This window comes from Antedon mediterranea, chromosome 3, assembly GCF_964355755.1.
Source record: "Antedon mediterranea chromosome 3, ecAntMedi1.1, whole genome shotgun sequence".
Classification (NCBI taxonomy): Eukaryota; Metazoa; Echinodermata; class Crinoidea; order Comatulida; family Antedonidae; genus Antedon; species Antedon mediterranea.
In genome coordinates, this window is record NC_092672.1 from 12,618,922 (window position 1) to 12,646,422 (window position 27,501).

The window sequence follows — 27,501 nt, forward strand, 5'->3', positions numbered from 1 at the left end:
CATTAAACGAATCTAGAGTTTGTTTATAACGGGAGATAATTTAAATTAACTTGTAGTGTTAACTATATACAAATAATTACGTTATTGATTTTTAAATCATTGTAAAAGAGTAATTTACTTTGTCTGTTGCTGTGATTGATGCTCCGTGAGCTATAAGACTGTTCACTATCTCTACATTACCCCCGCCAGACCTAACGTGTTCATGTAGCGGTGTGTTTCCATACTGGAAAGAAGAAAGTTAGTATTATTATATTTCATATTTTTCTTTTCTACATTCATTTTCTAATTCATTAAGAAGGAATGTAAATTATATAGAAATACCTGGTATTAAGAAAAAATGACTAACTGATTTCAATTAAGACATTCAGAGGATTTAGCAATGAACATCATTTTGAAAGTATTGATGTTAGCGTCTTATTTAATCTCAAATTCCATCTTCCTTTTTATAGTTATAATATTCCTAGTCTTAGTTTAGTCACAATGTGTCTATGTTTTTAATTTTAATTAAGTATTCTTCTGAAAAGAAGAAAGTTAGATTAAACTTGGCGCATTTTTTAAAGAATACAGGTATTATTATATTACATATTTATCCTTTTCTATAATCATTTTGTAATTTATTAAGAGTGAATGTAAATTATATAGAAAAATCTAGTATTAAGAAAATAATAAAACTTGTTTAAAAAGTATTGATTTAGCGTCTTTTTCGATCTAAAACCCTACAGCTACACGATTTTCAATATATTTTAAATTGTATTTTTGCTTTGATAATAACTAAACATTTTTCCAATGAAAAACACAATAAACGAATCTATGGTTTGCTTATAACGGGAGATAATGTAAATTCACTTGTAGTGTTAACTAATACGAATAATTACGTTAATGATTTTTAAATCATTGTATAAGAGTAATTTACATTGTTTGTTGCTGTGATTGATGCTCCATGAGCTATAAGACTGTTCACAATCTCTACATTACCCTGGCCAGACCAAACGTGTCTATGTAGCGGTGTGTTTCCATTCTGGAAAGAAGAAAGTTAGTATTATTATATTTCATATTTATCCTTTTCTACATTAATTTTCTAATTCATTAAGAGGGAATGTAAATTATATAGAAATACCTGGTATTAAGAAAATAATGACTAACTGATTTCAATTAAGACATGCAGAGGATTTAGCAATGAACATCATTTTGAATGTATTGATGTTAGCGTCTTGTTTAATCTAAAATTCGACAGCTGTGTACATGATATTTAAATATCGTAAATTATATAGTGATCGTTAATAACTTTAAATAATATAATTTATTAAATTAATAAACATATTCCTACGTCTAGACATCTCGTTTAGATTCAAGTAAACTTAATGAATACTGAATTTGGAGATCTGTATGTATTTACCAAACCGCCTTCAAAACATAATTGCAAATTCCAACAATACACACTACGGTGAATTCAATAAATATTTTGTTATATTATTAATCTACTATCCATCCCACCTTCATCCTACAATTAAAAAAAATATTACGTAATTCGTTTCTCCCATTTGCTATGAGGCTTTTGAATGCAAGCTGTGGATGCTTGCCAACGTCGCACAACATGCTCGTTTAACTAACAAATAAACAAGTAGCAAAATCTGTCTCTTGGAAGAGAGATGAGGATCTCAAAATCACGATAAATGCGTTAAAATTGAATCAAACAACAATAATAACAAACTACTATTTAACAACAACAATGTATCTCGTCTCTTTCCCTCTCAACCTTGCCGTTAAATAATTATAGAGGGGGTAGTTTCAATTAACTTTGGCAGACGGCAAACATACAATGTATAGAGTGCGTTTAAATATGTTCTGAGCTTAGTAAAGAGATCAGTATTTGTAGTAGACATAAGGACAATATATTTTAATTTAGATGGATTATTTGTGTAATAGGATCGAAAACATATACTTAGTTCTACTATCTGAATAAACTAAAAGGAATTCATCTTCAATTGATTGTAGAGAGCAAAATTTGCATAGTCTATCATTTCTATTAGGCCTAATACGATTCAATCTTCATTTTTCTTGTTATAATATTCCTAGTCTTAGTTTAGTCACAATGTGTCTATGTTTTTAATTTTCATTAAGTATTCTTCCATAATTCCAACATAATTTACATTGAATGCGTGTGAAATATTGGAGCTTATAAGAGTGTAACCAATTATCTCATAGAATTGTGTCGTTCAATAAGCCTCGCCTTTGTTTAAATTTTGAAATAAAAAATATTGTTGACATGTTGAGCATGCCATGTTGCCAAATCCATTTATACATAATAAGTTTTCCATCATTGACCTAAATCGCTCATTTTGTTGCGTTTTTCTATGTTGAAAATCATAACATTGTTTAAGGAATTTTTCATAATCTATTTGGCTTACTCTCAGCCACTAACGAATTCAATTAATGATACTTGGAGTTTGGATAGGAAATCCTCGACATTCTCCTTTCAGTACATCACTTGGTGCAGAATTTTCTATTCCTAAAAGACATTTTTATTTTAAAATCAAAATATAATCCAAGTGGTATGAAGAAATTGTTCATCTACTGGAAAACTACAAGTCAGTCGATGCTACAAACCACATTATATCTCAGATGCTAGTGAAGTAGTATGTGGTCAATGCACGTATTTAAGATTGATGACTCATGATAATATTCTATTTCTCTACTATTAGCTAACGCCAAAGTTACCCCAGCTAAAAAAAACAAGGTATCAAGTGTATGTAGCTAACCGGGTACAACAAATCAACGATGCAACTTCCATAGAAAACATCTTCTAATCCGAGTGATATAGTCAGTAGAGCCGTGCGTGCTAACAGTAAGCAATTGATTTCAGATACCGGATGGGTGAGTTGTTCTACACTTCTTCACCAGGTAGTTCTTAACAAACAAAGGCGGTTGGCCGAAATCGATGACGAATCGCGTATAAGGTTGTTGCTTCAGAACTAAAATATATTCGCTCATTCCACACTAATGCTGACAAAGTTGTTTCAGAATGGGTTTATAACAGACAGATAAAATGAACTATAAATCACATTAAATGTATTGAATGTTCATTCCCCTAAAGGAGCCAACACGTTGTAAGGCATATTTTTTAGATATGCCTATCAATGGTAAACTTAACAGTGATATAAGACAACAAAACACATGCAATAATTTAATATGAAAAGATTGGTGTGGTGATATTGCAAGGAGCCATGTAAATGGCAGTATATATTATATAATTCGCTGTCAGATGATACTTCACACTTGAATGAAGTATCTAGGCATGATGAAGTGACCCACAGACTTGACCTTAGAAATAAGATAAACTAAAGTGACTGATATGAAACACAGACTCTGTAACAAAAAAATAATATTTGTATTTGTAAAAAAAGAAAAGAAACGTTTAATTATAACTCAAAAACCATTGTCTGACAGACAATTTAAGTATTTTTTGCTTTAAATTACATTTTTTTCAGGTAAGATAACTATTATGTGACAATAAAATGACACAATCAAACACAAATTTGAAATAAAAAATATTTTTCAGAGGGACAATATATCTTTAAAACTGTTACGTCAATAAGCGAGCAGCGTTTTTTTTAAGAAATTTTTCTTGTAGATATGCCTATCAATGAAAAGCTTAACAGTGATCTAAGACAACAAAACACATACAATAATTTAATATGAAAAGATTTGTGTAACTTTTGCAAGGAGCCATGTAACGGCAGTATGTGTAACTGAGTTAATGATTATGTAATTTTTGTTGAAGATAAAAACCATGTTAGCCTGCGTATATTAGATATCTCACTAGCTAGTGTAGTTAGTTGAGACGATTCTATCGTTAGATGTATTGCGATTTCTAAATGTTATGTCATACTATTATACAATAAATTATCTCCATTGTGGCATGATTACACGCACGCATTCTGTCTTTCTATTACGTTTTATCTCAACTCAAAGAAGTGGCAAGTGAGGCCGTAGTTATAGTATAGAGTAGATTGTTTGTTTGTTATTGGTTCTTAGTAAATGTTGTCATACATTATATAAACGTTTTCGTGTTTTTCACCCTTGAGTTTACCGTAAATATGGTGATGATTTATATCATATTCAAATTCAAATAAATATAATTTCTATACCTCATCTACGGAGTTCACAAGATGTGGATATGTTTTACATATTTTTTCAATTTCTTTCAATTCTCCATATTTTACAGTTGTTAGGAATACGTTTCTGAAAAAAAAAAGAAGATAAAAAATAATCATGGCTAGAATACTCGGTCGATGATGTTAATATGTTTATTTGTCATGTTTCTAAACAATAATAAATACAATTTTCTTTGAACTATTTAAAATATTATACGTTTGTTGGATGTAAAATATAAAGCTTACTTCTCCATTTAAAAAACGCAGTCCCCCACAGTTTGAAGATATAACTTATTCATCCATTAAATAAATGCACTCTGTAGTTGCCAATCATTCAGTGGTTGCTGAAAAATGAAACATAAACTTTAAGCATAATTTATTTTTATTATTTTATTTTATCTTCATTTTTCAATATTTCAATATTTTGCAATACTTGAAGTTCTTCTTCTAATATTTCATATCAAATTGAAAAATGAAGAGTAAACAAAAATAAAATATATTTGTATATTTTAGGCCTAATTGAAATTTATTCGAGTAGGGCAACCATAAACGGCTTTGTTCTAATATATCATTTACAATTTTAGTATTTTTGTCAAAGCATTGTACCAATCATTTAATAAAAACATGTTAGGATTTATATACATTTTTCAAGTTTGTATTTTAACATAAATTATATAATTCTCGGTTGGAGCTAATACCAAAGGTAAGAAACATATCATCTCTTCTCGCCTTAAGTGAAGTAAGACACTGCCTTGGTCCTGCCAGACCCCAAAATAAAAGTTCGACTATAAACCCAATTACATTGTAATTAATTACAAATGACCTTAAAGATCTATACATATACACTGCTTTGGTTCTTCCGACAACCACACTCCAACAGATAGACATCCCCTACAAATTGCTGATAGAATGATCTATCACATTGTAAGGAATATAAAATGAGCTATTACTAACTACCTACTTTGCATATTACTGCCTTAGTTCTATCATCCCCATCTGAATATAGGGTACAATATCTCATCTGAGCTATCTTTTGGTACCAGAATATAAATACCAATATTCCCGCAAGAAATAAAAACAAATGTAATTGAATAAAGTTTATGTATATCAGTACATTCATCTATTTGCAAATTAGAGTCATTAAAATGATCATAAACAAAAATAGATTAAAACCATTATAAAGGGAATTAACTTGTTTAACGGTTTCTTAGTATAAGCTAATAATAAAATCTCAGTTTCCAACGTATAATGAGGTTGGAATCCCAACCTGACCAAACTCAATTTTACTGAAAATAACTTTAAAATAATAGTTTTGTTTAGGTTCAGTATATATATATTTATATTAAACCGATGGCAACCATAAAATCGGTATATGAGAGAAATATGAGTTATTCTGTAAATTTACACGATTAAATGGTTTACCTAAAAACAGTATATTTTTACATTTAAAGTTTACTGTCCTAGATATTGCTCAGAACTTGTATCATCTTTACTGTTTTCGGCCACAGATACATCTTCAAAAAGGTTGTCTGAATGCCTATTTAGGAAACCAGTCAGACATATATGCGAATTAGAAAGCTGTATTTTACAGTATTGAAACAACTAGTATTTACTAGTACTTTACTTTTTTATTTTCAAATAGTAAACAGTATACAGAATAATTATATATAGTAGAAACTCACACACGTCACTGCATTAAGTAAATGCAGTGTACTATACATTATGTATTCATATGTGCGTAATCCTAACATTGGTAGCCGGTGGCATATACAATACTGTATCGAAGGTAGGCTCCATGGGTCCAGGGGGCAATTGTTTTTTCGTACATAAGTTGGGGACCCCACGTGAAAGATAGCCGAACTACTTCCTAAATATAACTAAACCTAACCCTCTAAATAATCTCTCTCACTATTTATTTATTTATTTATTTGGAATTACACCTTTAGATCGGTGGCACACTTAGCACAAAGGTGCATCCTTCACAATAACAATATAAAATATAACAATTAACAGAAAAGTAAAAAGGCAAAAGTAACTATCAACCCCTATACAATAAAGTAAAACAAATAGCTCATGGGAGTCGAACCCCATACATCGGCATGTAAAGTCCATAGTGTTATCCACTCGACTACACAGACGGCTCGACAGAAATCGTTTGCATTAGCGAATTGTAGTTAGCTTAATTCTTACGTCACACCTTATGGATATGACTAATGAATATTCATGTTTATTTTGTAACGTTTCACGAGGGGTCCCCAACTTATGTACGAAAAGAAATATCGCGTCCGGGGGATTGTAATCCAAATTTAGCGGGGTCTTTGGTATTCCAATGTGCTACATCATATGGTTTCTGATGCTATCTACAATATAATAGCTTAGTTGGGAGAAAGGGGGTCTCTGTAGTCAAATTTTAGAGCGTCTAGTACTTGCGGTGCCGTCGACAATTAGTCTGTTGTTACCCATTTAGTACTGTATGAACTCAACTTATTTATTTTACATTAATTGTGAGTGGTATCTCACTCATATATGCTGCCCATTCTTTAGATCCTCCTTAGGAGATCTGGCGGGCTTTTTGCAAGAGATAAAATATCTGTCATTTGTGAATTTGGTAGGAGAATGTCATAGTATATAGTGATGAGATTACAGTAGGTGGTATCTAACTGGTACCGATTTGGGGTCCCCTACGTCTATACGCAGCAGGGGGATACCCGACAGGGCATAGGGAAATACGTAATAAAAAAAAATACATATACAAACAAAAAAGTTAATTGTCTACAATTTATTTTACAAATTTGCGCATAGCAAGATACGATACCTACCCAACCATGTAGCATAGCATTAGCAATAAAATAAATGTAGCGATTCAATATTAATTTAATAACAATAGCAATTTTAAGCTATGGAATATTTAGATTATTTTTTATACCAAAATAATAATATTTGGAAATTTGATTTCGTATTATTTACATAATAAGTAGTGTTTACTTATTTACTACATAAAAAACTTGGTCGGAGATTTTTTGACGGTTTTCCCCCTCTAAATCTCATTTCTTTATGTCTCAAGTTAATATGCATTTGAACCATTTTATTAGATTGTCATAATCTTTTTCCATTTTATTTATTTTATTTAGTTTTATTATTTATGTTTTATTTGTTTTTGTAATTAGCTATCGTTCTAAACGGTAGTATCCTAAATGTATGCATAAATAAATCAAGACGATTCATACACATTATATTTCTGTTATATTTTTGGATCTTATGAATGTATAGCCTGATAAGGCAACAGCCGGTGCCAGACACTAGTATTATATACGGACGGTGGCGGTATTATTATTCACGAAAAGCGTGGCACAAGCTTCGACATGATAGCAAACTTAATTGTTGTATTGTATAAACTTGGATGTTAGAATATGTTCCATTGTTTCCAACTGATCGAAACGTGTATTTATTAATAAACCCATGATCGGTTATTTGATAAAAATGTTATATTTGTGAAGGTCCCTTCCCGAATTCATTAAATGTCAAGACAAGAAATCGGTTAGAACCATGTTGCAATAAGTAGAATTCGTTTCTTCTTCGACTTAATTTAATTCAATATTTGGATTCAATTCTCTCGATATGTCATTCCCGGAGTGACAATTCTATTTTACTACATATCAACATCATGCCTGTATCTGTCATTCCATGTGGACGATATGTATCTAGCTAACAACATTTATTTTCAAAGTTGTGAGTACATCTATGGGCAATTATAAAAGTTATTTTTAATTTCTTAAACATTTCAAAACATTTAGGGCAGCCTAAGAATTGGGCGATGATGTAATAAACCCCAGTTATTAATATGTTGCTAATCTATAGTAGATAATATGTTATGTTAACTGTTTATTGTAATTCATCATTACATTTTCAAAACAGTAATTATAAATCACAAATTGTCGGTAACTAAATTATATAACCAACCGTACCAATTGCTATTGTTAATAGACTATGTCATTTCCAATCAATTGTATTTGTTTTTAGAAACAATTTAAATATTATAATTTAACTCTAAACTATAACGAATATCCTGTGGGATAATTTAAAGTTCATCGACTGTAAAATTGAATATATTGTGATTTATTTATCATTATAAAATTGTTTATAAAATATATTGATTTAGTGTTTTGAGAAATGTTTTCGTCTAACGAATCTGTAAAAATTACACGGTCCGCTAAGAGACCATTTAGGCTTACCAATCTATAATAGAAAATGTAATTTTTATTTTACTGTCCGTTATCTGTTTATGAGAAGTTTCACCGATTATGCCTACTTGGCTAAGTAATACATTGTTTTGCTCTATTTTGAATTTAGTAGGCCTATAACATTATGTTCAAAACAGGTGGAAATTCATTTAGTAATGTTCCAATATATTTTATAAACATTTAAATTACGTTTATTCATTCTTTCAAAACGTAATATTTAATGTATTGATGTATTTGTCATCTATGCATCCTGTCTTTATCTGCTTACAAAGGAATGCAAAATGGCTAGCGTATTCCTAATTTAGGTCAACATTAAGACTTGTTATCATACATTTACAATAGAGTGTGTAATCTTACAGTCATCTCTCATGATTATATGTTTACGGTAATACAGTATTTCAATAAAATAAATACTTACAATTCATATTATAAGTAAATATGATTATTCCTTATTTCAAATCCTTTATTTCTCCATAAGTTGCCATGTATGTGTACGACTTGCACAGTATCAATAACATTGTTTGTGACTAGATTGGTACAGAGAATACCGAGTATGTGTTCGCTCAAAAATATAAAAGCGACTGGAAATGGCATGCTGAATAAACACAACAGGTAGTAGATCTGAATAACAATAATTCCATAATAGGGGTCGAATAACAATATTAGGTACCGAACTATATTGTACTCTATGTATTGTTGATATTAAAAAGAAGTTTATCGAAGCAGAAAGAGGTAGGTCTACTATGAGACGAATAGCTAGAATTCCATTAAAACAGCCTTTGATTTTTAATTCTTACTCAATTTCCTGATAGAAAGTACGTTATTATTAGCATTGGTAATAGAGTGCTTGGTTCATTTATTTTAATGGAGAAAATGATGCAAAGGTAACTTTTTAAAACAAGTTTGATAATATTATGAGTAGGCCTGATTTAAAGAACCTTTAGAATAATCATAATATATTGCTACTTTACAGTTGAGATAACTCAGTGTCAACAATCTAAGTTTTTTTCTACATAAAATATTGAATTTGGGATAATTATAAATTAAAATTAATCCATGTTTTCAGTAAAATGAAATTTGCGAATAAGCAAATTTGTATAGAGAAATATGTTTGAGATTTAATAAATTAGAATGTTATAAAAATAAGCAATCAAGCATAAAGTACGACCTTAAGAGTATTTAAATGGCTAATAAAACACTTTTACAATTGAATCAGTAATTAGTTATCTTGTAAACTAAGGTAGCCTATATGTATCCAATGTACCTCTCATTTTATTTACATTAAAGAAAAAACATGTTTTACTAATATTTGTTCTTGATCTGAGAACAAGTTAATAGGTCTAGTAACAAAATGTGTCCGTGGTCTTTAAACTCTACTCTTTATTTATGCCCTAAAACACTCAATTAACATATGGGTCGTAACTGCATTACACTAGCATTCGCACTTTATAGAAACAGATCACAGATCAGCAAACAGGTATTTTGTGCCAATACAAAAGGCAGCAAAACAAGTAATATAGGTGAAATCTCAGTGAATTGAAACACACTATTACTGTGGAATATATTAATTTCAACTCAATGGGTTTAACAAATGACTAAGCTGATATTGTAAAGACCAAACATATACAGGAAAAGAAACACAATTGTTTTTTATAGGTATATTGTTAAATAAGCAACGTTAAATTAAATGTTTGATACATTTTTATAAGAACATCTATGAAAAACAAAACAAAACAATTACTGTGTGTCGGGCGTTAATGTACTATATTCGATTATCATACGTTTTATGTGTCAGGTGGTTAAAATAAGAAATTGACATTTAGTTTAGGTTCAAGTTAGTTAAAACTAACAAAAAAGTAATCTTCTCATTGCTGGCCCACCTGGTACTATCGGATATAAACACATTTTGTTGAACAGCTTAAACCCCTACAGCTTTAATAGGTCAAATATTTTAATACAATTATTGCTTCCGGTTTTACACACCTCTATAATAATTCAGCTATCAATTTCTCTTTGTTTTTCTTTTAGTCTCAAATTTATGGAGTCCTAAAACAACGGTTTTCTTTTTTAGCATATTTCATAATACAGCAAAATACTTATTTAATGTTTCACTGTGATTCAAGAAAGTGCAAAACTGAAACAAGTAGAATATTAATTTCAATATATCATATTACATTTGCTCCATCTCGGATAATAATCTTGTTAAAAATGGAAACTCAAAATGCAAAACATATTTCTATTGAGCTTAATTGCAAATTTAATTTCAGAAACAGGTTTTTGACGAAACAATCGTATCCATCCAAGCATCTTTCATCAATTCGTAATTAATTTTTCATTAATTTTTCCGTTTCATATTTGAAAGGTCTTTTTTATTGATTTCCAATTATTTAATTAAGACTAATGTTCTTTCAGATATATACTTGTTCCTGATGCTCGACATATATATATTTTGAGGTCCGGTGTACAACATTGCTTTAAATAGTATGCATTATTATTATTAGTAGGCCTATAGTATTACATTATATGAATCCTTTTGATTTGTCTTTCCTTTTTGTCATGTTTTTATATATTTTATTATATATATATAATATATATATATATATATTCTATGGCTTGTATAGACAATTATCGCAATGTGTAATATTAGTTTAATAGGATAGATATTTAATAGAATAATAGTTTGACTTCATTTTAAATCAACATTAGATCAATTGAAGAGAAAGAATACTGTAGACTAATCAATACCATTTCTGTATGTGTTATTATTGCGCACATATTGACAAGTTACTGACGATTTATACCCAATTTAACACTATTCTATTCAACTGTGAATAATGGCCATCACAATTATTTAAATTGGCTGTGTTGTTTAATTTTATTTTTCAAATAAAAAACAATTGTACTTCAAAATGATTCTTCCTTTTTGTAAAAAACATACCATAATTTTTTTTAACATAAACATTATGTGTATATAAATTGAACATACTTTCTAGACTACTTTTGGTTAGGCCTACATTGTTTTATAAACAATTGCTAAGGCTTAATGAATAGTTGGCCATAAACCTACTAGATGTGAGTTATCGTAAAGTTAATCAATTGCAATAACTGTACACTGTAGTCACGAGTCAGAGAAAAGATGTTAGATGGAAATGGTCCGTTAAATGGTTAAAGTTATTCTGCTCTACAATGTATACATGTAGCAATTTACTAGTATTCATATTTCTCATTTTTAAAACGTGTGTTGCACTACAATTTCTTCTAGAACCAGTAGACACGGATGCAGTGGAAAACGAAGAAGGATTTTTCTTTTGCATTGTTCGGGATCTTTTAGACGACCAGGAATTAGGATGGTTCCAAGGACCTGTACGATTGAGTAACAACACCCAGGTATTGGTAGATAACAATCGATACAATTTTGATTATGATGAAGATTTTGGGCAATATCGATTAGTCATCAATTCTGTTTCTCGTCAAGATGGGATGTCAACATTTTCATGTCGAATCATTCAAAATGGCGTCGTCGTCTTGCAATCAAGAGAAGCTAAGCTTCGCGTAAGTGAAATACCAAACAGATTATATCCGATATGTCTTCCATTAAGATCAAGATACAAAGTTGGTGACAGAGTTGTTGTTTCTTGTAAATCTGAAGTAACTACGCCTGCCGTAAGTCTAACTGTTAGTAGTGCTGATAGCGCTGTTGGTCAATCGTTACAGTATGATTACTCTGAACATAAGTATGTTTATCTTAGATATTCATTTTCAGCACAGGCTAAAAACAACGGAGATGTATTTACATGTTCAATGACGTCTCCATCGATGAAGGAAGTACGTACATGTAACACATCGCCTTTAAATGTATACTTTAAACCAAACGTAACTATCCAAGGTCCAAAGCAAATTGACTACGAGAGAGAAGAAATATTTATATGTTATAGCAATTCTAATCCCCAGGCTTTTAGATATCATTGGCGATTTGAGCCACCGATACACCCGAACCGTTACAAAACTTTGGATAATATATTACAATTAGTAGAATCAAACCAAGACTTAATTGGCAGTGTTGTTGTTTGCGTTGCTGAAAATGCAATTGGGAACGGAACTTGTGAGTTCATGCTAAATGGCGCTGAGGAAAGCACCGCAGAAACGCACCTGCTTTCTACAACATCAGGTAGAGAATCAATTTATTTTACTGAGCAGCCGCAGATATGGTGGGACAGTAATCGAAACAACGTATTGATTTCTCTTGGTGCAATTACAGTGTTTCTAATTGCTGCTTTTATACCGTTATGCATAATAAAATGTTATACTATGGAGAGAAAAAATCCTTCTTATTACAAAACATCCATGACAGATTACACCGAGTCAGCCAATCAACTTTCGCAGGCGTTACCGCTTTCCGGACAAGTTGCAACATGGAACAGATCTGTAGGCGTTCAGGTTAGGACTACCAGAGGAAGAGGTCAATCTGAAAGTCCAGCACATAGATATGTTTAATTTGTGTTATCACTGTGTAATGTGTCAATTATTTCGCATAATAGCAAGATACGTTTTTATATCGCGATATTCACTTACATTGCTGATGAACAAATCCAGCACGGCCTAACTGCACAGCAGAGTTATTGGTTTGCATGCAAAATGGATTGGGAATATTTGTGTCAACATTAATTCAGTTATAACAATTTTAGTAGGCCTATATTCTACATAAAAGTAATGCATTCACGCAAAGTTCAATCCAAACGAATGACATGTTAGAATGTCCCAGTATAGAATTCAATATTCGTTTAATATTGTAAGAGAATAAACATAGCTGGTACCTGTGCGGATAAAATGAAATTTATATTGTAATTAGGCCTATCGATCATTTAGAAAGAAAACAGTGAAATTTCAATTATTGATATATAGACAAGGCAGAGTAATTTACCCATGACTAAATAGGATCAATAGCTACATTGATAATGCAATACACCTAGGTTTATAAATTCCCTTGAAGACAAAATGATTGAGGTTTAACATGTCTGTAGTGCTTACAATAAGATTGTATAATACTTTTGTTTGATATACAAAACAAGCTGTCTTTATGTCTTGATTCAATGTAGGCATACTGATCAAAATAACAATTATGTTGATAATATACCTGCCAGACTGATATATAAATTCACACTGTATTACAGAACAGTATCGATAAACATGCACAACTATAAACTCATGCAACTAGCATTATTTCGACGACCATTTATATTGTATCATCCGCCTCCCATCAGCTAATCTGCTTATTCTATATTATACGAAGTGGTCTATATTTTCTCTAGGCTCGTTTTAGCTCAACTGCAACAACTCCAGTTGTATATGCATATTCAATTCAAGATTAGCCTAACAGTATCTATCCTTAGATGAACTTCAACGTGTGGTTAAGTTATTATAACTGTTACGTTATGTTATTGAAAATAAAACCTAATCTGCCTTATCAGATCTATTACCTGATAACACATTATACTAGTACTGCGCCCTCTTTTATTGTTTTTCACAACCACATCAAAAACAAGTCTTACCATAGAAACATTAGTATTATCACTATGGTATTATATAATAAATAAGAAATAAATACAATATTTATTCGTTCTTTATAAAAGTTATATATATAGGCTATATATAAATGCTTTGATTATTTATTTTTATTAAATTTGTATTGTTGTTCTTATACATTTAATAGCGGAGATTTTGGATCCTTATATATTACACGAAACAAAACAAAAGTAGGATCTGTATAATACAGTATATCCATTTGCACATTTGTATTTCAATACCAGTTTTAACTATACTAAATTGACCTATGGCCTAGTAATGATATTCTGGTGAGTTAGGTTTGCGAATACACCGTGTGTTTCCAATAGAAAGAGTGCTTGAGAATGCATATACAACCAGCACGACCCCTATATCCTTCACCCCGATGTAAATTTCGAAATTTACATCACACATGTATTGTTACGATACATGGTATTTAGTATCAAATGTTAGGAAGCGGAACATTTAATTTTGCATAGTACAGTTTCGTACTTCGCATAATCGTATGCCTTATAAGGCATACAGGGTGTTTATGGGTTTAGAATCATAGGTCAGGAATGAGGTGGAGGTGGAGGGGGAGTGTGATAATTTAATATTTGTTGTCAAATAAGTTGTTCTACACTACAAAAAAAATATTCCTTAAACAGACTAAAGCTAATATTAGTCTAGGAAAAATGTGGTTGAGTTATTAGTTGGACATTACTAAACAAGGCCATATACATGGCTGCAGTCGCGTGCTCAAGTTAGTGTTTACCTACCGACCAACCGACCGACATAGTGAGCTATAGAATCGCGTTGCACGCGACTAAAACATTGATTTATTTTTTTAATTTAGAGACTGTGCAGTGTTTTATTGGTCAATTCAAGTTAAGAAAGGGTTTAATTGGAAATTGAAAATGGCTGTCTGTCTTTTCTCTATTTGTATTTCACTTCTATTCTTATAAAAACATTGTGGTAATTACATGTTTCTTTTTTAACATTAAAACACATTATTATTTTACGTTTTTTCGTTGCTCTACGGTAATTAAATGTCTTTCTGTGTCATTTATTCATTTAGGGTCTATATAATACCATGCTTTGTTCCAGCAGTGAACTTTAAGCTTTGTGATACAGTGTGAAATCAAATAATCCATACCCTAAGAAAGAATACAGATTTTTTTCAAACTTGTGCTAAATACCGTAATTACCATATGTATTTGTATTTAAATACCATATATATTCGCGTACCATACTCAACATGCAATTGAATGGATTATAATGAGGATCATGTCATTTAACGCAAGATTTATTATTTTAAATGCCCGTCACATTTTAATCCCGGGATCCACTAATACTCTACCCTCTGGCTTTCACACTTAGTAGTCACAATACAAAACAAAACAGAATCATAATAAACGTAAAAGTTAACAGTACAACAAATAATTAAAGTGACATGTGTAAAAAAAGACTCATTCACTTTGGGTTGAAATTATTGAAATAATTATGGTAATGTTCAGGTATATCATTGTGTTGTGTGGTGGGAACACCAGAAAGATACGGTACAGTTTAACACATTAACGTAGTGAAACCAAACACGATATCTGTGAAGTTGAATCGAACACGGAATGGTTAGCACCTCAGAATACAAGCTTAACAAAGGGAATTACCCTATTCCTGTTTGTTTTCATACTTCATGCATAATATTACCCCAGCTTTCATAGTCATAACATTAGAAGGTCAATAACGTATCGTGCTAAACAAAAGAATATATTTGATCACACAATGAACAATAATTCTAAATCCTAGGCCAGCGTGAAATTCATTATTGTTACTTTGTTAATTTAAAACTCTTATAAGTTGGTTGTCAGCTGGTAAACAAATTTAATAAAATGTAGGTCTACATGGCAATATGTTTATGCTACCACAGCATAACTGTTTTAAAACAGAATTTCAACACATTATCAATTTTACCTGTACACAACCTCGCAAAGGAAGTGACGTAAGTGCATTTTTTTACTGCATATTATGCAAACATCACGAAATATTTCCATGGCCATAATTATCTGCGCAGCTGAGAATCTATAATGATCCTTGTTTGAACGTTAACGCGAATATCATCAACATTTCATTATATTTTTGGAGAAGCAGTGAAGTCTAATAACATTTCAACGAAAATACATCAGTATGGATATATTTATATTATTATTTTCGTGGGTAAGTGTCTTCTTAATAACTGTTTGTAATGGCGCAAAAATCGGAGTACAACCGAACGATGTATCGGCAATTGAAGGAGACGAGGCGAAATTTATTTGTTTAGTGACTGATCTAGGAAATAATGAAGTGGTTTCTTGGATGAAAGACAATGTGAAGATAAGCACAGGCGAAACCCTTCTTATTTCTTTTGAAAAATACAAAATTGATGTTTCTAATGGTGTTTATACTCTTACAATTAAGAATGTTGTTAGTGACGATGGTGGTTTTGCATATGCCTGCCGAGTTTATAACGGCAACAATGTCATTTTAAAATCAGATGTTGCTCTTGTTGAAGTACAAGAAATCCCAGCCGATTACTACCCGCGATGTGAAATTTCGCCGTCGTTAAACTATCGCAGCGGCAGTATGGTGTCTGCCGTCTGTACTGCCGAGAAGACCCAACCCGTTGTAAGTCTTGCTTTAAAAAAAAATGGTGTTAATATTAACGGTGACTTGAGCATCTCACCAAATATGGTGACACTCAAACACATATTTACCGCAAATGAAAATAATGATGGTGATGTATTCACGTGTGTTATGCGATCATCTGTTAAGAACTTACAGAGAAATTGTACAACATCACCGCTTATTCACAACTATATTCCCATCGTTAACATACAAGGTTCTGAAGAAATGGATAAAGGCAGGGAAGCTATTTTTATTTGTACATCAAATGCAGTGCCGAAAGAAACCGATTTCATTTGGTCTTTTAGTCGAGAAATAGACAGTAATCGTTACGATACAAGTTTTAAACAAATTTTAAAAATAACTGATCCGGAAGAAGATCTGGCTGGAACCGTGATAACATGTACAGTAAGAAACTCAATAGGAGAATCGTCAGATGAAATAACTATAGTTTCATTGAAAGTTATTAAAAACGGTGTCGTTACAACCCCATCAACACCAACGAACTTAAATAATAGTCAGACTATTAAAACTGGTATACTAAGCCCACCAAGGGTAGGCACAAGTAGTGACCCTGACAAGTGGCATGAAAATATAGCAACTGTAGCCATAATTGCAGGGTTAGCTCTTATAATATTTCTTCTGCTAGCACTTTTACCTATTGTTTGCATAAAATATTTTCGGAAAAATTCAAATAGCGGTTACAGTCAGGCTAGAGCTGAAAGTGAGACATACGGGTTCAGTGATTCACGTGTTAGGCCTCAACCAATAATGATTCCTCTTCCAATAGAGGAAGAACCCCCTCAATGGACTAGAACAATAGGAACCCAGGTTACAGAGGAAGATGTAGCAGAGCCAGTAGTCGAGGTACCCACTACAGATCCAATATATATTGAAATTCCCCCTGATCGCTATATATACTCATCTGCGTCCTTATGACTAGAACCGAACTTACTAGAGGCTCTGGAGGCAAAGGAAAATGTAGCCGAGCAAAATATATATGTATAATATAATTATTTTTGATATGCATAATAGTATTGTATGTATTTATAAATATTTTTATTCAAATCCGAATCTTTCATATTTATCTATTCTATAGATGTTACATTCGTATAGTTATCAATACATTATTCATTTAACCAATTCAATTATTTATTACAGTCGATTGAGTGTATACCTTCTCATTACATTATGTTTATTTCGCCATATTTGTTCATTTATTTTAGTCTATTTACTGATTATGTTAAAATATATTATGATTTATGTAGGCCTACGTATGTTTTCCACGGAATTTTTGTACATATTTTCTGTTTAGTTCATTCCTTTATTTTAACATAGACAGTTATTTCTAATTTTTTTTCAAATAATGTAGTTTAACTGGTATTCATGAATAATACTACAGTAATTTTTTCTCAACATTTTTTATCTCATCATGCATCTTTCCATGTCGTATTTATCGATGTTTCCTGAATAACTCTTTCATAATATAAAGTTTCCATAATTCATAATAATCATGAATATTTAATAAATTAATTAATACAATGATTGATTATACATACTGCTATGTACGTAATTGCAGTATACATTATTTTACAGTAACGAACTCTATTAGTAACAGGATTTCAATGAAACCTCCGTCCTGTCTACAGCATACCTCTGCTATTTACCAAGTAATGACCATGGTATATAATCACATACGTATTACTATCTGTGGGTTTCTTTTTTTAAACTAATTAACATAATGTGTGTGGTAATCGACAAAAACAAAAAAACTGCCTTACGTGTGGATGTAGATAACGAGTTTAATATTGTAATTCCATTGCCAAATAAAATAATGTGTATCTATACATATGAGGAAGGGTAGTTTGCTATTACCTGTGCTACAATTCTGATGTAAATAGACTTTGTAGATAATTGTAAAATGTTCTTTGTATTCATTGCTCCACTGGGAAAACAAACAAAGAAACGTTCGTGTAGCAGAGCAGTTCATAACTTAATTAAAATGCGTTCCTTGGTGTGTCTGTGAACAATCAATTGATTCTCCTATTCTATCATATTACTTGGATTTCTTTGTGATTAAATGAATTTTTAAATGATGTTTATAAAACAAATTCTTGCATTGTTTTAAAAGTAAACACGTCAATTATCAATTGCTATCTTGCTGTCGATAATAACCAGTGACCAGTGTAATTAAAATAGGACATATTACGTAAGCTCTGTATGCAATATCACATTTTATGATGTACCCTTATTATAAGGATATCACTATTATATTTGGGCTCATCACACTTTTTTCCAACTTGTTTGGTAGTGTGGATAGAGCTTAAGTAATAATGCTACCCATTATGCTTTATATTGCTGTAACAGTACAATATTGTAGGCTATGTCTCTGATTAGTTGTTTTAATTTTGTATATCAGATCATTTGGATGTGTATCATCAAGTATGGAACAAAAGCAAACGTGTTCGTATACAAATCAGATACATGTTATGTTAATACACTCTTATTAGGATTGTGTTAATATTGTGTGTACAGCATGGCAATCCGTAGAAAATACTCAATAGCCATTACATATAATTAATTATTCCGTTCCTTTGTGTGTTCCATTCACATGACCTATGAACTCTCAGCAATGTATTATAGCTAAAACGCAATGCCGTCAGTGTAATGCTGGCGTTAGGGAATATTTTCACTGTAACACTTATGTAATAAACTGTAATATTTAATTGATACTATTATAAAACTCTGCCATCACATCTGTCATATATGTACGTATTAAACATTTATTAGTTTATGGCGATTAATATTTATAGTCATATTTTTGGGTGTTTGAATGCAAAGTAACAGTACTGTCTTCCTTTACGCAAATAAATATTGATTATGCGACCAGCAGCAGTTACAATCGTTTAAATTATACAATAACTAGCCGCCGAATATTTTATTTCGAAAATAATGTCATACGAGTTAATCATCGTGTCAAATTATTATGTTGTATACGACTCTATTGTATCAGAACAAAGAAAGTAAATAGAATAGAACAATTAATACAATATAATTATGGTTGGTATTTTACTAGCTAAGGCTAAATCAACTTTTTAAAATTATTAAGCTTGAGGACAAATATTAATAACTTATACCATGGAGGAAAAAATATTTATTTTTTCCTCCATGCTTATACTTTATAATTATCATTCTGATGATGTCATCATTATGTTAAAATATTTAATCCGCGATGAGGATGTTAACATATTGACGTATGTGTATATTACTTACTATAATAACGGTTATGTACAGTACTGTAAATTATTCAAACACTTATTCTGAGCGTTGTTAATAGACATGCGCGCTCATAAGATACTTCATGCTTGTGTAATAACTAGTGAGTTTACAATGGTTTGCATGTTAATTGACATGTAAGTAAATATTAAAATAGACTCATGTAAAAATTAAAAAAACACTCTTAGGCATATTATGTTATTATTTTTAATGGTTTAGGTTCAACAATGACTTATTGAAGAAACATATGATGGAATGTAAACACAATAAGCAACGCAATGTTGAATATTTTCCCGAGCTTTTGTAAATAAAAAGATAAGCACCTTATTAAATACTATTGATACATTTTAAAGTGTGATATACTAATATTAATATTGTTATTGAGTGGATATAGCAAATGACAATGCCTATTTCGAGATTGTTACTGTAGCCTATATACCATTTAGGCCACACAGTTTGAGACAAAGGGTTAGACAACAAGCTTTAACATGATGACGTATTTTGCAACGCTATTAAAGGAGCATATTTATTATTATCAAGGTATCATTATAATTGTTTATTACAAATCAATAATGATAATGATGACAATGAAAAACGTTATCATCATGATAAGTAAAATATAATAATCTTCACATCCAAATATCACCATCATCATCATTATCATCATCATCAACGTCGTCGTCATCACCACCATCATCACCGTCATCGACATCATCATACATACATCAAGGTATCTTTATAACTGTTTATTATTAGTAGTTTTCTTTGATTAGTTAATTATTAATATATGATAATGATGAATGAGAAACGTTATCATCATGCTAATTATAATATATTAATCTTCACATGAAAACATCATCGTCGTCGTCATCATAATCATCATCATCACCACCAACATCATAATTATCATCATCGTTCGTCGCCGTCTCGTCATCACCGTCATCAAAATCGTTATCACCGTCGTCATCATCCCTCCACTCATCATAATCAACATCATCAAATTAGCCTATATTAACAATAATTATATTCACCCAAAATAAAATGAGAAAAAAAATGATGATAAAGTGGATATTAATATAAATCTGAACACACACTTTAAATAACTTTTAGAAACAATAAGGCACATTCCTTCAATTCTCTAAACATTACTGTTTTGATTTTTCATTAATTTTATAACTAGGCCTACATTATTTAAAATAAATGATAATACATTTTCATTTTATTATTCATTATTCATGTGTTTCAATATGTATGAACTATGCTGTTAATGTATGTTGCCAACCATTATGACGGGTCGTTTAGGTCATGACACAAGTAACAATCGGTGTTAGTATTTACGTGTATGTTCAATAGTAACGATATTTCTACTCTTAAAATAGTGTTTAAAATATCTAAATGAAAAAATCTTTCGTACACGGCCTTACAACATCATTGGAGATGTTTTGTTATGTTAGTAGGCTAAAGGCATTAATCAACCTTTTTACTGGTAGCTTGAACGTACAGGTCGGGGTGCAGGTTCATAATTGCCTCGCTAACGCTACCGTGCCAAACGGTAACGGCTTTACACCATTTTATTCATACCGTATTATAATAACCCTCACCCATCACCTCCATTTACACATGTAAAACGCTCTGAATAAATTACATAAGGAAACACTTTAAAATAGTGTTGAAATACTAAACATATTCCAATGTGTATCACTAAGGAAAACATGTCATTTGTTTATGAAGAATGCACGTTTCAAATGTTTCCCATACATAATGGAGTGAAATGAACTGTATTGTTTATTTAATGAATTGTTTAGAATAACCTAAAGAAAGAGAACAAAGAAAATGGTTGAATCCTCTTTACCAGCATCTCAGGGCCCGTTTCACAATGAGTCATGTGATAAAATTATAGTATAAGCTGTCACACCCATAATGTATAAGAAGAAATTTACATCGATCATATCCTTTAAACAAACATGTGACAATATTTTATATTATCTAAACAATAAGTGTTTCTGTGCGTATTTCGATTCAAATGTTTTGTATGTTAATGTGTTCAGTACACCAATGGCAAAGCATCTAATAAATATAACGCCTGTATCATCCGCTTACGCCCAACCTCACCCGACCCTTCTCCTGCCTTTATGTTATATACAGATTCAGCATCTGTATGCATATTACATCATTTTGAATAAACAGATAATGCCACATGCAGTGTGATACCGAGATTAGTGGGATCTGTGTAGCAATTTGGCATCAGTAGTGTGATTGATTGATTAAATTTTGCACTAGAAACAAACGTAATATCACAATATAGTCAGTTTTGCAGAATATACATTTTCTATTGCAGCATGGTTGTAAGAACTAAATACGTTTCTCTTAAATATTATAGGAAACCTATAAAATGTATTGCAATGAATGGTTGGTTCAGTTCCCATTCGTTCTTTCTCATATTGCTTATTCATGCACAGCTAAGCGGTCATTTTTGTTGGACCAAACACGTATTGAAAACTCCCATAATGCATAATTCAGCTAGTAACCAGCGCAAAGTTGTGTCTTGATAACGATAACATTGATCAACATCACGTCACATAGGACAAAAAATATCATTTTGTTGTAATTATTGTAAAACATCAGTTCCAATTGATGAACAATTTTATTTAGATAAGACACATTATTATCATGATTATTGTTGCAAACTTGCTCCTTATAATACAATGGTGGTAAAACATCAGTTCAGTTCATCTAAAATTCTCGGTATCTCATTATTAAACTTGAATTGAGATACATTATTTAATATCATTATCAATATCATGACAATTTACAACTCCACTCCCAAAGACTTAATAATAAGTCTTTGTCTATGTAGAGCATCTTGTGTATATGTTTGTCTTATATGTTCTAGTGCAGTATATGGAGAGCCATCTCGATAGTGCTTTGCACTCATGGCAATCCTCAGGGTGCTGCACCGCTGTGTTGTCATGTATGTTTGCCTGAAAATTAAATAAAATAAAAATAAAAATAAATAAATAATATTCTTTAATTAATTCTTACTAGAAATAATAATAAATATTAATGTTAACGCATATACTAGTGGTTACACAACCAAATTCATTGAATGATAATTATTTTTTCACGAATAAAATAACAGTGATGTTTCGGTAAACACACATGGTTACTCATAAAATGTCCAGCCATGACTTGATCGTCGTTCAATTATTATTTAAATAAACTGAATGAAAATCAAATGTTTATACGTAAGCTATACGCATTGTGTAAACCTTTAAAATCCAGGTAAGCGCGTCTACATAAATTATGTTGATTATACTGTACGTTCAGTTTAGACGAACGAGAAGCACAATTACGTGTACAGCAGTTATTATAGGCATTTACAGCAACAGATGCCCTGCGCGTATAGCCTACAGACTCAAAATGACTTGAATATTATAATACACTACACTCTAGAAGGACGCTAATGTCTTTAAAATTAAAGTGATGTGATGTAAACGTGGTGAGTAAATGCATAAGAGAATAAATAATCCAACCAAATTGAATAATATACAAATTCAATAAATCAAAATGTTTATAATTATCTACAACTATAAAGAATATTAAAAACTTCCATATATTTTGTTTACAGTAAAATAAATCTATAAATGAATGTATTCAATTAATTTTGAGTAAACACGTGAGGTAACATGTAATGTATGGACAAAATCATAATTCAAAATATATTGAAATGAAATATAAATAATATTAAAGCATATTTGTTGACACTATTTTAAAGTAAACATTTAAACCTGAAAGCAGAGTAATTAGTTATAACTGGTAACAATGTATTACAGTTATCCTGTACATGTATTTGTTGTTGTTGTTGTTGTTGTCTTTATATCTACTAATGCGAGGAAAGTCTGCTATGAATTTATATAAGAACTATTTTGATCTGAATTTATCATAACATATAGAGTCCACTGCAGTATCAGTAGAACTAAGTGTCATCAATATCTACATTGTTATCATAATCCGATAATAATTAGTATGTAGATTAGCATAATTAGCATAATATTATAAAATTATATAATTAGTATTAATATAATAATTATGTCATACCGTCGTTTATGGCGGTAAGACGTCGTAGACAATTTGGAACGCTATGCAAAATTATAATTATCGTCAAAAATAGTGCAACAATAAACCAATTCAGATCATATGTAATGAGAATATGGTCTGCGCACAACTTACGTACCGCCCATATTTCGTAAGAATGTGAGTGAGTGGTTTTCTCAACCGTAGACGGGTCTGCGATTTTTTGTTCGTACACAATTTGGGGACCCTTTATGTGAAAGATAGCCGAACTACTTCCTAAATATAACTACACCTAACCCTCTAAATAATCTCTATCTCACTATAAAGTAACACGAAGTTGCACATGGGGTTCGAACCCCATGCATCAACATGTAAAGTCCATAGTCTAATCCACTTGAATTCACAGACGGCATGACAAAAATTCGTTTGCATTAACGAATTATAATTAGCTCAATTCTTACGTCACACCTTTATGAATAATGAATATTCATGCATATGTTGTGACGTTTCAGGAGGGGTCCCATACTTATGTACGAAAAGAAATACCGCGGCCGGTCTCATCCTCAAACACTTACAATTACAATCCTCTCTCCCCGAAATGTACATACGTCTCATCATTGAACAACGAAAACAACAATGTACCTTCAAACAGAAAACAAAACAACACAAAGCAAAATCAAAACATAAACATTCTTAGACAACATAACTAATATTTGACAATCTTTATGATTAATTTCTATTATTATTTTATTATGATAAATAACAAATAAAGCATTTCATTATTAAAATTAGCCATACACTAATCATAACACATTCAAATTAATTTTAACATTCATGAATATTTAATGTTTGGATTTTTGACTGACCTGGGAAAACTACGCGAGCGTTTACGGTACTCGTAATAAACAATGAACTCTGCATAAACTCGTTTTTATCACGTGGTAACGGAATCAATAATTGTCACTGTATTGACAACGTTATTATTTCCGTTTTTCTTTCATTTCTTTATTTTAAGTGGCATGGGTTAAAACACATACCGATTAAAATATTGCTTAATAGGGTACTTTTGTTGATATTTTCCGGTAGGCCTTTCACTTCTACTTCCTCTAACCACAAATGAGTAAGGCTTTCTGAATATCAACTGATATAAATCTGATAAGAAAGTACTTTTTTTAGTACACCTCACTGTGTCGGTCGGTTGGTCGGATGGTCTGTCGGTCGGTAAACACTAACTCAAATGTGAGCACGCAACTGCAGCCATGTATATAGCCTTGTTTCAAGAAATAATGGAAACTATTGGATAGACAGTTATTAGATGCCGATACTGCAGACATTTCGTTTCGTGGAAATAATATGTGTTATGTGTCCTATTTTGAGCACTGACATTGCTTGCTTGCTTGCTTTGCTACGCTGTATTTAATGAATGCATGCACTACTACTCCATCATTGAAACGTAATGTTACAGTGCTTCAAGATACCTTATAATAATAAATTAATAAATTATAATCTATAATCAATATTTTGAGTATACTAATCATACTGTAAATGATAGAAACAGTGCTCATATTCGGAACATGATCTCAAAATCGCGTCGAGCATAGCTCATTGGCGAAAGTTCCGTATTTTTTAGCTGTATGAAAAAATGTCTCTGGCGGGTTTCGATACTGCAACCTCTCCCTTACAGGGCGAGTATCATACCACTAGACCACAGAGCCATCATGGTATTTTCACAGATTTTCACCCACCACATACATTCTCTCATACAACAAACGCCCTCACAATCAGTGGAGGCTTAACAAGTCAGAATAAATTCCAACTTTAATTCGCAACGGTTTTTAAAATAATATTGTGTATATGTAAATCAATTGTGTTACGTAGCACTGTGTAAATTATATATAAATCATACTGTAAATTATAGAAACAGTGCTCATATTCGGAACATGATCTCATAATCGCGTCGAGGATAGCTCATTGGCGAAAGTTCGGTATTTTTTTGTTGTATGAAAAAAAATGTCTCTGGCGGGATTCGAACCTGCAACCTTTCGCTAGCCTATTAGTGCTACAGTACCACCTATACCATTAGCACATATTGTCAAGTAAAGGCATCCCAACCATGTTTGAGTATTACACTTTGTAATTGTGTTTTTGTAAAAAAATATAAAATATGCACATTTTAAACAAAATTAGCATCATAATTACAGATTTTTAATACAAGTTGGGTAGCAATGGATAGAATATTTTATGGGCTTCATTTGATACCAAATAATTATTTAATATTATAAATAAACCAAAATAAATGTGGACATTTATTTTGGTTTATTTATAATATTAAATAATTCAAGTGTTTGGAATATCTTGGTAAATTTACCAAGCATTTTGAACCAATTTTTATTGTTTTATCACTTTTAGATATTAATTATGTTGTATTTTTTTAGTCGCGTGAACGCGACTCTATAGTTCACTATGTCGGTCGGTCGGTCTGTCGGTCTGTCTGTCGGTCCGGTATCACTATGCATTGTAGCACGCGACTTAATGGCTGTTGGCCTAGTTATATCTAGGCTTAAGGGTAGTCTAGATCAAATTATCCTATAACAGTTGAGATATTCTTTCCTAAATTAAATTCATACAAATCTGACTCAGGTCCTAGACTATTATGACATTAATTTTAACTAAAAATATTATTCATATTGGGTGTTACTTTGTCGAATATGGTACATTTATTGGTGGACATCTTGGATTTGACACCCTTAAGCTTTTTTAGAAAAATTGCAACATCTTTTTTTTTTTACTTTACAACTTAGAGAAACTAAATAAGCTGGAATTTTGCTTTTAACAAAAAATGACACACAATTACATACACTTGAATTATTTAATATTATAAATAAACCAAAATAAATTTCCACTATTTAATATACTCATTTTTGTAAAAAAATAATAAAATATGCACATTTTTAACAAAATTAGCATCATAATTACAGATTTTTAATTCAAGTTGGGTAGCAATGGATAGAATATTTTATGGGCTTTCATTTGATACCAAATAGTTTTTCCAAACACTTAAATTATTTAATATTATAAAAATAAACATAACAATAATGCTACCAAATATTCATTTTTTCTATAAAAGTAATCAAAATATGCACATTTTCCATACAATTAGCTTCATAATTAAATATTTTCAATACAAGTTGGGTAGCAGTGGGTAGCACATTATGTATGCTTTCATTTGATACCATACAGTTTGTCCATTGGCATTTTAAAGAATAATTTAACCCGAAAATGTGTTTTTTGGTCATTTTTGGGTCAAAAGTTAGTAAAAGCATTTCCGGTCATTTTTTTGCAAAAACTTGTGTTAGACCGAATATAAATATTTTTATTCTGAACAATTTGACACCAAAACCAAATCTGTACGACAAGTGGTTGTCGAGATATAAGAACCACCCATTGTTAACGTTTGACCCCGGTTTTGGGCATGTTCGCCCCGGATAGAAAATTTGGCACATATCCCATGTTGTTCCTTGGGGTCAAATTATCCTATAACAGTTGAGATAATCTCT

The 27,501-nt window shown here is 31.1% G+C and overlaps 1 protein-coding gene and 1 long non-coding RNA gene across 2 annotated transcripts; one reads left to right on the forward strand and one right to left on the reverse strand.

The window, feature by feature from the left end:
* Positions 1–4,147: 4,147 nt before the first annotated feature.
* LOC140044970 (uncharacterized) lies at positions 4,148–8,948 on the reverse strand. The gene is made up of 3 exons (XR_011844514.1): positions 8,814–8,948; positions 4,401–4,498; positions 4,148–4,242 (listed from the first exon to the last, which is right to left on the reverse strand). It is a non-coding gene; the product is annotated as an uncharacterized lncRNA (long non-coding RNA).
* A 2,633-nt stretch (positions 8,949–11,581) lies between these two features.
* Positions 11,582–13,893, forward strand: LOC140044046 (uncharacterized). Its single transcript, XM_072088527.1, has one exon. It carries the CDS (start codon positions 11,582–11,584, stop codon positions 12,887–12,889), a length of 1,308 nt encoding a protein of 435 aa, XP_071944628.1. The 3' UTR covers positions 12,890–13,893.
* Positions 13,894–27,501: the final 13,608 nt, after the last annotated feature.